The 13,624-nt window shown below is 43.0% G+C and overlaps 2 protein-coding genes across 8 annotated transcripts in view; both read right to left on the bottom strand.

Annotated features, from left to right (window-relative positions):
* The window catches only part of ctdsp1 (CTD (carboxy-terminal domain, RNA polymerase II, polypeptide A) small phosphatase 1), a 15,656-nt gene extending 5,523 nt beyond the window's left edge, over positions 1-10,133 (bottom strand). Inside the window, exons 1-3 of the mRNA XM_017426935.3 lie at positions 9,759-10,133; positions 1,100-1,248; positions 919-1,020 (exon numbers count right to left, since the gene is read on the bottom strand). Of these exons, the coding sequence (XP_017282424.1) occupies positions 919-1,020; positions 1,100-1,248; positions 9,759-9,831 (324 nt within the window). The 5' untranslated portion in view covers positions 9,832-10,133. The remainder of the gene's footprint in view (positions 1-918; positions 1,021-1,099; positions 1,249-9,758) is intronic.
* The window catches only part of LOC108242196 (striated muscle enriched protein kinase), a 48,270-nt gene continuing 44,539 nt past the window's right edge, over positions 9,894-13,624 (bottom strand). For all 7 annotated transcript variants that reach the window (XM_037973788.1, XM_025008221.2, XM_037973790.1 and 4 more), the window contains 3 exons: positions 13,548-13,623; positions 12,878-13,027; positions 9,894-12,797 (listed from right to left, as the gene is read on the bottom strand). In XM_037973788.1, the coding sequence (XP_037829716.1) occupies positions 12,560-12,797; positions 12,878-13,027; positions 13,548-13,623 (464 nt within the window). In that variant the 3' untranslated portion in view covers positions 9,894-12,559. The remainder of the gene's footprint in view (positions 12,798-12,877; positions 13,028-13,547; position 13,624) is intronic.

The raw sequence follows: 13,624 nt of genomic DNA on the forward strand, positions 1-13,624 counted from the left end.
CAAATGTGAAGCATTAGCGCACATTTTGGCTTCGGTCGCTGCTCCTGCACGCTCCCGGCATTCTGATGTTAACAGGAAGTGACGTCACGAGTCTTCTTCCTGAGTTATTTGGGCTTATTTTGTATTCCACGCTACACAAACCCACAAAGAAGAGACTAGACCGCAGAAACGGTGGCGAATCACTTTAGAAACAATAAATATTGGGTTAAAGTTGCGGTGCTTTGGGCAAAGTTGCGATTTCGCGGGGTTTGCTTGATTTTGCGTTAATAGTTGCGATCGCAACATCGCGAAATCCTGGAGGGTCTGAGATACGCAAGCTTAAAATCCACGCGTCAGCTGGCTGAATGCCTCGAGGGTTCAGAACTTTTGAAATTCCTCCACCGTATAATATGAGAGTTTATGTCCAGGCAGGTAAAACCTGGCAGATCTCCCGGGTGTAGGAACCCCAGGACATTCATTCAGTTGAGTCTCTTTGAAGAACTTTGATGGCGCGTGGTTATGGGTCTTTCCCTCTGAAAGACGGTCGTGTTTTTGCAGCATCAGCGACGTTGGATGTGTTGACAGAGTTCTCCTGAAGTATCCAGGAGCTCCATGTTTCAGTCCGGCAGATTCTGGGGCGTTCGGCTGGAGAAGCACCTGAATCTTTCTTTGACGCATCCATGCTTCACATTTCCTTGTAAACATTCTGTGTATTATTAAAGTTTCTGTTAGATTCATAATGGAATCCATTTACACCTCCATTCTGGGTCAATCCTCTGGAAACAATGGAAAGGACAGCCTATTTCCGATCACGAGACAAATTTATACTTTATAGCTCGTTTGTCTTGTTTGATTCCTGTTTAAAGAAAGTTTTACCACACTTCGACACAGCTGGACCGCCTCGATAACCCGTTTGAAGTGAGGGAATTTGTCCCTTACCTTGAAGGAGCTGTGAACTAACGTCTCATCCAGGTCTATGACCACACAGATCTTTCCAGCATCTTTTGACTTCACTGGAGGCAGCAGCGGCTTCGCTTGGACCTAAAAAAAACCCCATCAAAACCATGTTGTTTAAGCCGGACAGATTGGGTAAAATGAGTCGTTCAGTTCGCTGAACCACCTTGGAGACGGTTCCGTTCTCCTCGACTAAGAGCGGGGCGTTGTTGTTGACCGGCGGGGGCTCCGGGTGGTCCCGACACAGGCAGCAGAACAGGTTGGAGAAGAGGCCTCCACTCCGGGGCTTCTTAGAAGACAGAGACGGAGAAGAACCTACAGAGGAGAACAGAACCTACAGTAAGGACGACACGTCTTTGAAACCTTTATTCTTAACGCCACAGCTAAGATTTGACATATTCCCACTGAGCCATCTTGTGCACCAAGCCTCCTGGAGACACGTGTTTGTCAGGAGCTCTTACGTAACCATCTCTGATCCGATGTCAGCCAAAAACAGCCACTCGAGCGGCGCTTTAAAGCTTCATTTACCGCATTTAAAGGACTTTAAGAAGTTCTGAAGGAATGCAGCGCGGCCACTTTCCGCATCGCATTCTTCTAACGCTTGGTGTTAGTACATTTCCAGCCCCAAACAAATGTCATGCTGATGACACCGGCCTTGGAATGAGAGCTGTAACCTGAACGAAATGAAGCTGACAATTCAGGTTCCCCCGGGCGCAGGGGAGCAAAGCTGCGCGCTCGCGGCACGCCGGACGTGGAAGCAAAAGGAAAAAAATCCAGTCGTGAATGAAAACCAACACGCGCTCAGAGTTCAGCTCGCTTTCTGACGGGAGTTATTTTTAGCAGCAGAACAAAAGCTGCGGCAGATCCCTGCCAAATCAGCCGCGATTACTCAGACGAAGTTGGCAAACGCTGAATGACTTGATTCTCTGCCGTATCACCGGGGAGAGCTGCGCACCTGTGCGGACCTTCAGCCATTCTGTTCGATTACTACTGAGTGTTTCCTGCTGCATCGTGCATTTTATAAACCACACAGGAAACATATTCTTCACCAAATATCAAGAAAAAATACACTATAATGGTCTCCGAAGATACAAACAGCAAAAACATCCTAGCTTCACAAATAATACTTCATTTGCTCTACGACGCAGTTTATAGTCATCCCCTTCAACTCAGTAAAATATAAGCATGAAAAGTAAAAACATACTCCGAGGGCTAACAGATTGATCTTTAGCTCATCAATCCGACCAGAAATTAATTATTTCTCCAAATTGATGAAGTTCCAGGAACCATCCACAGCAGGTAAGATATTCTCTGTTTGTTACATTTCAACAAAACTACACTTTAAAAAATCTGAACTATCACATTAAGGCTGTAGAGCGCTTAAACGCTCAAAGAAACACACTGACAAAGTCTAACCAGCATGTTTTTTTTTGTTTTTTTGCAATTCTCTGAGTCAAATAAACATCTTGAGAAAATATATAACATTTTTATTTCATAACGAAGACAACAGTTTGTTCAAATGTTTCCTCTGACTCTTCCGAGGCGTCGTTAAAACACAAAAATTTACTAAAATAGCTTAAAACACCAACGACGAGGTGGAGTCAGAGCCATCTAGTGGCGAAAATGCAGATAGCAACTAACCAAAGCTTCCATGTTGAACACTAGTCGGGAAAAAAGTGCAACAAAATGTGTAAAAATCCTCGACACTGATTGTTCGAAACTGAAACCAAAACGTGGCGGTTTTTAGGTGCAGCCATGTTGTGTTTTCTGGACCAGAGGACGTTTTCTTAAAGCTTTATTTAAGTAACTGAATCTGAACGGATTTTAAAAACGAGAGGCAGAAAGGTCAGACTTACACGAATCAACAAAAAGCTTTAAAAAAATAATCTGAAGTGTATTTTTATATTTTAGTCTGGAAAATGTCCTATTCCTTTACATGAAGGGGCGGGGCTTAAACAGTGTACTGACGCCAGCCACCAGGGGGCGCTTCTCGTTGTAGCTTCAGCTTCCAGTTTCCAGTCCTGCCTCTAGTTGATATTAAGTTTGTCGTTAATAAAAATGTTGCATTTCCAAAAAAAAAGTATTTAACATGGCCTACTTTTTAAAGCATTCGTCTAAATTTAAACGTAAAATAAATGAAATTAAATTCAAACGCTGCGTTATCATATAATAACTAAGCAGGAACAGAAGCGCGGTGGTTACGAGGGGTAAGACAAAGTTAAGATTTTGTCTCGTTCCTGGAAGCATCGCTCTTTTCTAACGGCCGTGAGTTATTTTTGTGCTTCGTTTATCACGCCATCTCTTTTAATAACCACATCAGAAGTTTAAAATTTTCAATATATTTTTCAAATATTCCAGGTTTGAAGTCTTGAAAAAGGAAGTGGAGCATTTTGAACTGAATTTCGGTTTACTTTGAGCCGTACGAGTTTATCTCCGTGACTGAAATCCTTTTTTTTTCCTCCTCCTGCGAATCTGTAATTAAAGCTGCTCCTCACTTCAGACTTTGTTTCTGTCCCTTTCTGCTCCCTTTCCATCCAGACGTGACTGAGTTACTAACGCTCGAACCCCCGTTGTCCATCTCGCACGCAGCTTTCATTCCCCTCCTCCTGCGTTTGTGGATTCGAACCCCGTGTGACCCTCCGCCGGCCTCTCGCAGGCCCGAACAGGAAGAGGAAACAGACGGGGATCGGCGAGGGAAGCTCCACGCCGATAAGTTTTACAAAAGCAGGCGTTAGGTGTGAAAATATGACCTCATTCATTCGTTTTCCTTCATGTTTCTGCAGTTAGAGTCATTTATCTTCCAGTCTCCGTTGGTTGCTTTATTCTGAAAATCCACACACGTTCCGGTCGCCCGACGTCCTGCCCCGCTCGGCTTCCGTTAAAAATAAATTGAGCGCATATTTTTAGCGGGGGCTCGCTCAGAGCGGCTGAAGCTGCTGCTGGAATGCGCCGCAGCCGGATCCGGTGCAATCCAGAGGCATAATATCACCGCCTTCCTGAACATCTTCCACGAAACCAGGGGAGCCGGATGATGAGGCTTTTCGTGAATATCCCCCCCTCCCCCAAAAAACGGAAAATCATCTTCCAATTGGGGCTCGAGGAGGTTCACTTGGTGCTTGTTGGTGGAAGAAACTTCAGCGATCCGGCCCAAAAATAAAGTCCACAATATGATGCTCGAGTTGTTTGCAGATGGTAAAAAATAAAAAAGGCTGAAACGTAGATCCTAACTGTTCATGTTCTGCAAAATGGAGACAAATAATATTCTAAAAAAGGTCCTTTTACATAATGATTCAGATTTGATCATGTTTCTGACGGCTCACTGGGAAGCAGTCGGCCATTTTCCACCAGGGTTTGCCTACAACGGCTCAGAATGTTATCTTCTTATTGCATGAAATTTAGAGAATTTTATACCTTTCTAAATGATCTGAACCGTACTTTATCTGCAGGACTGGCAGCAGAAGAAGAGTGTACAGGAAGTGCTCTCTTCTCACACAAACATAACCAGAGTTGGACCTTTTTTTTTTGCCCACATCCAAGAGTTTGGTTATTTTTGGATACGTCGGTTTTTCTTATGACCAGATTACCAACCAGCCTTCGTCCGCACGTCTTTAAAATAACGGCGTGCACGTGTCAAACCACCGGAAAGTCAACAATCAAACGCCAAAGGAGACTTGCTAATAAGGCCTCCTGTTAATCACCTAATCCATAACATCCTGACCGACTTTTCTTTGGTTTTTACACGTTTTCTGCAAGAGAAAGTAAACATCCTGTCGAGATGACGATAAACCCCCATCAGATGGACCCCCATGTCCTAAAAGTGGATTTGATGGTAGTGAACTAAAAGCTAAAGGTCTCCGAGGGCGTTGTGAGCGTCGTGATGGCCGAGGATGAAGAAAGGAGCGAGAGGAACGTGAGTTTACAGCGAACTGATAACATTATTATTATTACAGTTTAGGATCAAATTTGAATTCTTAGACTATGTTTTAAAAAGGTTCCTTTGCGGCGTGAAGCCACTTTAAGCACAGAGCAAACCGAAGAAGTGTGAAAAAGCTGTAAATGTTTTTAAATATGCAGACGTTCGTCTAATAAAAGGCTCCTCGGAGCCATTTAAAGAGAGAAATCTCTTTCTTTTTTTTAATTTAAGATCTAGTCAAAGTGTTAAAGCTCACACGGCCTCTAATAAAACTCAATGTTTCATGTGTAAAAAAATATAAAAGCTGCTGTTTCTTTTGAGTGTAAAGAAAGCAGAAAAATACTGAATTTAAAAACCGAACGGGAGGATAAACAGGTGGACTGGTGTCCAGGTGAAAAAGAAAGTTTTACGTATCAGGAAATAAGACTAAATCTGGTTGTAAAATAGAGTAAATAAAACCTCTCGTGTTATGTCTTAGAAACTCATCTGCAGAGTCGACATGTCAGACGCTCGCAGCTACGACGGTATCAGTTCCTCACGTCGCCGTCAGAAACCTTTCTTCGGCTCAGTGTGGTTTTCTAATCGGCTTCCAGAAGGTCCTCCCACAGAACTTCAGCTGTCGGGTTCAGGCCTGGACCCAGGCGGCGCCGTCTTCGACTTTTCGGCCATTTAGTCGCGGATTTTTTGGACGTTCGGGTCCATCGTCTTGGTTAAAAACGACCCGGTTTGGCCTGAGCGTCAAGAAAAGAGGAATAAGCCGCTGCTGAACAAGCCCAGATCATCACCCCGCCGCTGCCGTGCCGGACCATTGGCATGAGGTGCTTGTTAAGGCGAAACATTGTTAATATTCACCTGCAACCTTTCCAAATAGGTACACATGGTCGACTTAATGACTGCTGAACAAGCCCAGATCATCACCCCTCCGCTGCCGTGCCGGACCATTGGCATGCGGTGCTCGTTATGGCAAAATATCAACCGTGCAACCTTTCCGAATGAGTACACAGAGGAGCTCACGGTCGACTCGATGACTGCAAAACAAGCCCAGATCATCACCCCTCCACTGCCGTGCTTCACAGCTGGTTGGAAATGACTGTAATGATAAGCTGTTTTTTTTGTTTTTTTTAGCCAAACACGGCGGCGTGACTCATCTGTTGTTCCAGAGGTTGATAAGTTGTGCTGCTTTTTTTTTTAGAGAGAAGACGATTCCTTCTCATCCGGCCTTTCTTTCCTGACTCTGTTTGGTGAACTTTAACCTTGAGGTCCGCTCCTGAAGGCACGAGCCGTCCTTCGTACAAACAGCCCGAAAACACAAGCCAATCGTTAAGACTCTGATGAAAATCGAATAATTCAAACGCTGCGCCGTCATGTCAGAACATCACGCGCCCGTGACGAAACGCTTTCCTTTTATCAGATCGTTGTCTCAGAGGGCTTCCCGAAGCTCGTCAATGTTGTCCTCTCATCAATAATCACATTCCCGACGGCCTCTGCCTCTCCAGCAGCTGTGCTTTACTGACAAAACAAATATTTTGGCCGTGATTCTGTCATTTCTAACAACAGAAACGCCCTAAAACAAACAAACAAAAAAACAGATGAAATGACAGCTTTCGTTTTGTTGTGCTGTCGCTGTAAAATAAATAAATAAATAAATAAATCAGATTTATTTAAAGGAATTTGACTTTAAAGAGAAGATCTGAAGCAGCTAAAAGGCTTTAATAAAGAAATTAAAAACATTCAGACTTGATCCGAACGAGCTGAAACAACCAAATATATACATAAAAACTCAATATGTTCCAGATTTCCTGCTGAACATAAAGGTTTATCTGATCTCCAGTAAAACTCAATTAAAAAGTGGTTTTGAGGCCTTTTTTTAACAGTTTAATTTAGGCGCTAACCCTTTAAAACACAGAGCAGGCTGCCATTAATCCGTCGTCATCTTGAGCGACGCTTTTAAAGCAGAAAACATCGCCGAACGTCAGGGAACGCCGCCTGACAACACCGGGGTCAGAGGGCAGAATTCCTCCTGGTTTTACGAGACGGAAACGGAGTCGACCCTCGGCTCCTTGAGGCTCATAATCCGTGCTCCGACCCGGACGTGAGAAAACACGGAGCGCCACCTGAACGCCCGCTCGGGTTTCACCTGATCTTTTATTGCCAAAACACGCGCCGCGGTTTTTTTCTTCTTCTTCTTCTTTTTCTTTCACCTCCAGCCCGGTCATGAATGTCAGCGTTGTCGGGTTGTGACGGACGGATGGCGGGATTACTCAGTAACCTGGATCGTGCACGGCGGCCCTGATAAGGACGCACTTTCCCAGGAGTCCTGACTTCAGGGGGATTACAGAGGGGGGGGGGTTAATAACCAGCATCATGATGCCAAAACACTTTAACTTTAAAACAAACAAACTTTGGGTTGTTTTGATTACTGTTCATCCCTTTTTTATTGTCATCATTTTAGAGGGACGCCTGATTAAAACATGAAGAACGTTTGTGCAAAAAGTGACTTAAACACGTTAATAAACCTGATTTTAGACAAGTGTCACGCCCGAAAAGTGATTATGATTAACATGTTACCATTTAATTTTCTAATTTAATGATTAAAATTAACATTTCTATAAGAATAATTAAATTATGTAATAAGATCAACAAAAAAAGAAATAAAAATTCACAATTTTAATCTGTAAGTCAACTGCAGACAAATTCTTCTTGCATTAAAATGTTGTATTATTATTATTTTACCAATCAGATCATTCTGTCAGAAGCCAAACAAGAAAATAAAGTATAAACATTGTTTTTTTTGTTCATTTATTTTTACATTAAACTGTATGGGAATTCTCTGAATCAGACAAAAATAGATTTAAATCATGTTTATGTTTTAAAAAAAAGAGATTATTAACTATATACAGCCTTATTGTGTAATATATTATACATATATTAAATTTAAACTTACTTTAAAAAAACAAATTAGGAAAATAAAATGAAAAACAGAAAATCAAAAGATTTTATTGCGAATTACTTCAGGGGTTTATTTATTTTGTTATTTATTTTATTTAGTTTATGTTTGTTTATTAAAGTGGGATAATATTTGTACTTATATGTTAAAAAGGTCCTCCTAAAATCAAAAATAAAACCCTTAACTCTGTGGGACGGAGCAGTTTGAAGGAGTTTACTCCAGCAGATGTTTCTGATATGCAGTTCTGAAACGCAGGTACGCGCTCAATGTAAACAAAGGAAGCCACGTGGAAGCCGGAGCCTCGTGTTTGACCGTCGTTAGGCCGGCTGGAGTCTGCTCAGGTGGACGCATCAGGACCTCAGAGAAGACGACCGTCGGGAAGAAATAAACGGGACAAAGCGCGTTGGCGGCGCTCGCTCCTAGACCGCCATCTTCACCGTTTCCACCCATTTTCGGTCACTCTGGTTGTTCCTGCAGGTCAGCGAAGTCCAGATCCTGGTCCTGGAGGTCCACCGTCCTGCAGGGTTTAGATGTTTCTCTGACTGAGTGATCAACAAACTTCTGCAGAACCTGAGGACCTGCTGAGGAGCAGAGAAACCTGCAGGACGGTGGACCTCCAGGACCAGGACCAGAAACGCCCCGCCGCGCTGATTTACTGCTTATTTTTATCAACTTTTATATAAAAATGCGCCAAACGAACCAAAGAAACGTCTGTCAGCTCTCGTAATACTAATATATTTACTCAGAAGCAACAGGAAATCCCTTCGTGTAACGTTTGAAGCGTTGGAGTTACTGATGACGCCGTTCCAGACCAGTAAAAATCAGGTTTTCAAGGTGATAAAATCACCAAATTTCAACAAACTATGGATCATTTCGAAGCTCCTGAAACGGAGAATAAGTCAGATATTTAAATATTCCTCACTGTGACTCTGAACGGGTCACATATATCCGTTTAACAACCCTTTTAGAAGAACTTGGACTCGTATAAACAAATATAAACAAGACCATTCGGAGAGCGCGCACAGAGGCTCGTTAAGAAACTGCAGGGGCCGAACTGTGATCCCGATCGCCACCAGAATTCAATCATTTCTTCTCTGTGTAAAAACCTCAACGACTCCCAAAGATTTCATCCGAATCTGTTCGCTGCTTTTTGACTAACCTCGAACACAAAGACGCACAAACGCTGCAGAAAACACAAACCTCCTCTGCGCAGGCCGGCTGTAGCAGCTGCTACTGCACAGACATGGCCGATATCACAAACTGAGATCAGCCTCTCTTTAAACATAACAGAATTACCCCGAATTTACACTTTATAACCAATTTTATTTGTAAATAATGATTAAAACACATCTATCAGATTGTAGCTGAAATGTAAACAAACCTCAAAAGCAAGAAAATAATCAGAATAATTAAAAATGTGATCACTTTAAGTGGAGAAATTGAACCATGACTATAAAATTAATCAATAACAAATGAAAAAATGTGGTTTTCCTTGAAGGTTTGTGTTGCAGGAGTCCAAACTCATCCTGACTTTTACTGCTTTTGCTTTTATTTTGAGTTAAATTAGCAGAAATAAGCAGTTTATGGTGAATCCAGCTGCATGTGAATAAACTCTCGGTGGATTAAAAGCATGCCCAGGTGTTTGGGCTTCATAAAGAGTGAAAATATTGACGTTTTTGCTGCTAAAAATGGAAAAAATGGACCGAAAATCAGCGGCCTGTTGCGGCTGCAAGTCACGTCATTTCCTCCTTTTCTCAGAGGCCGAAGGGCCGCGGCGACAGGCTGACAACAAACACTTTTATCTCGTTTTTCTTTGTTTATAGGAGTATTTATCAATGCAGAATAGTCTGAAATGTGTCGTAAGCTGATTACAGCCTGAAAGCTCCGAGCTCGGGACTCGGAGCGGAGCCGCAGAAACTTTTTCTCTCCTGCCCCGCGGAGGAGAACTTTCCCCCGGACACTCACCCCGCTCTCCCGCCGCCTTGCCGCCCTCCTCATCCCGGCTGACTTGGGTGATCACCGAGGACGGGTTATCCATCACACCCGGGTCTGGTCCAGAAAAGAGCCGAACTCACGCTTTCAGAACTCTTCTTCTTCTTCTTGGCGCCGCATGAACTTTTTTTTTCTTTTTTTTTTCTTCAACACCGCGCACGGAGGCGAAACCGGAAAACGCCGCGACGGGTCGCCCTCTCACAGCGCGTCCATTTTCGCCGCCCGCGACCCCCCGGCTACTGCCCTCGCTCGCTCGGAAAGCCGCTCGGAGGGCGAAAGTTCTCCGACATCTGTCAAGGAGTTGGCAACTTTGATTCAATATGGTGCTCCCCTCCAACTCGCAATTTCAAGATACAAACATGGAGGTTTCAAGGCTTCCCCCTTTCGCTTAAAGTGGCGCAGGGAGAGAAAGGGGCCGCGAGACACGCTCCGCCTCGACGGGGCGACGCATTACGCGACGGTCCCTTAAGCTAGCTTGAGCAAAAGTTGCTCAAAAGTTCCGCCGCGCTCATTTTCACTGGAAAATACTCCCTTCACCCCGCTTAAATAAACTTATTTATCAAAGCACGACACATAAAAGCTCCAAGATGTGGGCAAAACTGCAATTTACCGATCGAGTGTGTGGTTTTACGGCGGCTACGTAAGTTACGTAAACTAAAGATAGCAACGCAAAGTCAGGAACTTGAGCCAACGGTTGGGGCCTTTTCTCGACGTAAACACTTTAATTTAAAAAAATATATAAAACATAAAAACGTGGGTCACTTCTGTTGTTGTTTAGTGACAGCTGCTGGTAAAACAAACTGAAAAGCAAAACTTTTTTTTTTTTAAAGTAGGAGCAAAGAAACGCCCAGTGTGGGCCCCTTGAAACTGCCAGGGCTTTAGGGAGCGTCGCGCAAAAGCAGTACTTCAGCTATAAACTTAAAAAAATTAAAAAAATAAAACTAGTCTTTAACGTTCATTTTATTTATTGTTTATTTGTTTGGGACAAGTGTTCAGTATTAACATACACCACACACTATTACACTTATAGCCCAGGTCGTTTTGGAATGTTTTGCATTAAACAAAAACAATATTCAAGTTTTGTTTAAAATTAGACATTCATACATTTATTTGAGTAATTAAACACCTTATTCTGGTGCTTCATTTCACAATAAAGCTTCTGCTCCTAATGACTCAATGACTGAACCAATATATTAGTTTGTATATTAGGAGTTTTTATGGTTTTTTTGATTGTTGAGGCAACTTTTAAAAATTATTTAAGTAAATTAATAAACTTGTAGTATTATAGTATTTAACTTCATTATAAAAAGAATCGTCTCATTGAGGTCACTTGTGAGTATGTTTGTTATTTATTGTAAAAATCCAGGTTTAACTATCTAAAATAACTCAGGAAGTCGTCACCTACAGCTGATTAATTTTTGGTGCCAGCCTGATTCAAGATGGCCGCCACAGCTAACGCAGAATTGGCTCTAACTCAAGTCAGTTGTGCAGATGTTGAGCTGAGGTTTGGTGTGGTAGTAGCTGAGAGTAATCCCTGACACTTTAATTGCTTTAAATGTCTTTGAAACATTTTGTGTTTATATTTATACGTTTAAGCCTGTATGTGTCATTTTGACTGTGTGGATTACAGAAAATACATCACAAATTTAAACTTGTGCACTCAGTTATTGTTTTAAAAAAATGACTGAACATATATAATATAATACTTCCACTCTGGTTCAAATAAATCCTTAAAAGCCCCAAATAAATGTCCGTATCTGGCATTGCTTTGCTTATTTAAGCAAAGCAAGGAAGTAAACTGAAGCTTAAACTAAAAACTTTTAGCCACAAGTGTTAAAACATCATTGAATTCCCCTCAAACTGTTTAAATTCCTCCAGGATTCAAGGATAAATCAACAGTTTACTATTCCCAAATGTATCAATACTTTATTACATACTATTTCATAAAAACATTATTCATCATTTTCCACATATAAACACCGCAAATTGGTACATTTACAAATTCATACAAAAAAAGGGAACACTGTTACAAGACAGTCTGGTTTTACAAGGACTTGTACTTGGACGTCCGGATGTTGTGAGCCGATTTTCGATCTGAGGCGCCGATCGGACGATTTCAGCCACCCGGTCCGATGCGTAACACTGACAAACTACGGCGACGGAGCAGCAGGTTGGAGGAAACCGACATCGTGAGCTGCTTTTCATACTTCTACTTGGAGCCAGGTTTGAGGATTGACCACGGGACAAGACAGAAAGAATTCGACTCAACATCAATCACAAACACTTAATTTTTTTTTTTTTTTTTACCCCCCTCTTCTCCTCCAGGGTGCTCGCACACACATGCAAATAAATTAACATGGAAAAAAAAAAACAAATTAAACACGTTTCTGAGAAGAGTTTTAAAAGTGTGGCTAAATGCAAAAACCAGATTAGCAGCTTTGAACCATTCCGAACTGCAACAGAAGTTTTGACGTGACATTAAGCGTGACGCTCCGGGCCGACCGTGCAGAAAACAAACACAAATGTGCATTTTCAGAACCGACGATGTGCAATCAGGAGCAAACGTAACTACTTCCTGTGTGTCACTGGTTTCACAGCAAACTTCGCCTCAGTGAATCCATTGTCCGTGTTTCGAATTCTTCCTAGAATCCAGACGAGTTGTCCCAAAAATAACGCCGCGGAGTCCCATGTGGCGCTCCCAGCGGCGCCTGAGGCTGACATCTTTCACAGAAGAGCATTTGTTTTGATCTAAAAAGCCGTGTCTGCTGCTGCGGTCACTTCGGGGTGGAAGCGTGCGGCGCGGTCCCAGGCGACGGGGATTGGGCCGAGCCCTGGTAGGTGCGCAGGAGCACCTTGTGCTTGGTGGCGCCCTCTGCGCGGCGGCTCTGCTGCTCCACCAGCAGCTCTTTGAGGCGGCTGGAGGTGAAGGTGAGGGTCTGCCTCCTGAGCTTCATCAGGTAGGAGTCCTGCAGCCAGGCGTGCGCGAAGCAGTCACGTGTCGTGGGACGGGCCCTGAAAACCAAAACCAGACGGGTTTAAAATCAGCATCTGCCTCAAATTCATCATAATTATCAGTTAATGTTAGCGTTCACCATGGGTAGCTGCTCAACATCTTCTTGAGGAAGGCGGAGGCACTTTGGGAAACGTTTGGGAACAGCTTCGACGGGTCGAACTTGGCCATCAGGATTTTAGATTCAACTTTTTGAGGGTTTTTATCTTCGAAGGGCAGTCGGCCGCTGAGCCTGGAAGAAGACGCAAGCAAACGTGTTTTTAAAGAGTTTTAACCCAAATTTAAACAAACATAAAAATGAATCAATGATCTTTCATTTGCCCGTGTCTGTGTGCCGAACCGGAGGATGGATCATAACCAAACTCTCAGCCAACCTTCGCAAACACAAAGAAGCCTGTAGCTCAGTCATTTTTACAGATGTTGAGCTCAAATTTGGTGTGGTAGTAGCTGAGAGTCCCCCCAAGCACACAGTCTTAACACAAACTGATCCTGCAACATCTTGGTGTAAAACTTTGGCATGTAAGGTGGCTCCACAGATCCACGGATCAGCAGGCTACCAGTCTGCTCCAGAGGCCAGTTTACCATCTCTACAGGGATGCTGGTGTTTCTGAATGAGTTAACATAAATTACACCTAAGACATTCCCCTCTAAAGATGAACAAGTCCTGCTAATTGCTGCAGAAATCATCAAAAAAAACCTCGAAATTTCTCAGTGTAACACTATTCCACGTCCAGCCCTGCAGGGACACTTACATGATGTAGGTGACAACTCCAACAGTCCAAATATCAGCAGGAGGACCAACAACTTCACCTTTTACCATCTCAGGAGC

The sequence above is a fragment of the Kryptolebias marmoratus genome, linkage group LG23 (genome assembly GCF_001649575.2).
Source record: "Kryptolebias marmoratus isolate JLee-2015 linkage group LG23, ASM164957v2, whole genome shotgun sequence".
In the NCBI taxonomy this organism is placed as follows: domain Eukaryota; kingdom Metazoa; phylum Chordata; class Actinopteri; order Cyprinodontiformes; family Rivulidae; genus Kryptolebias; species Kryptolebias marmoratus.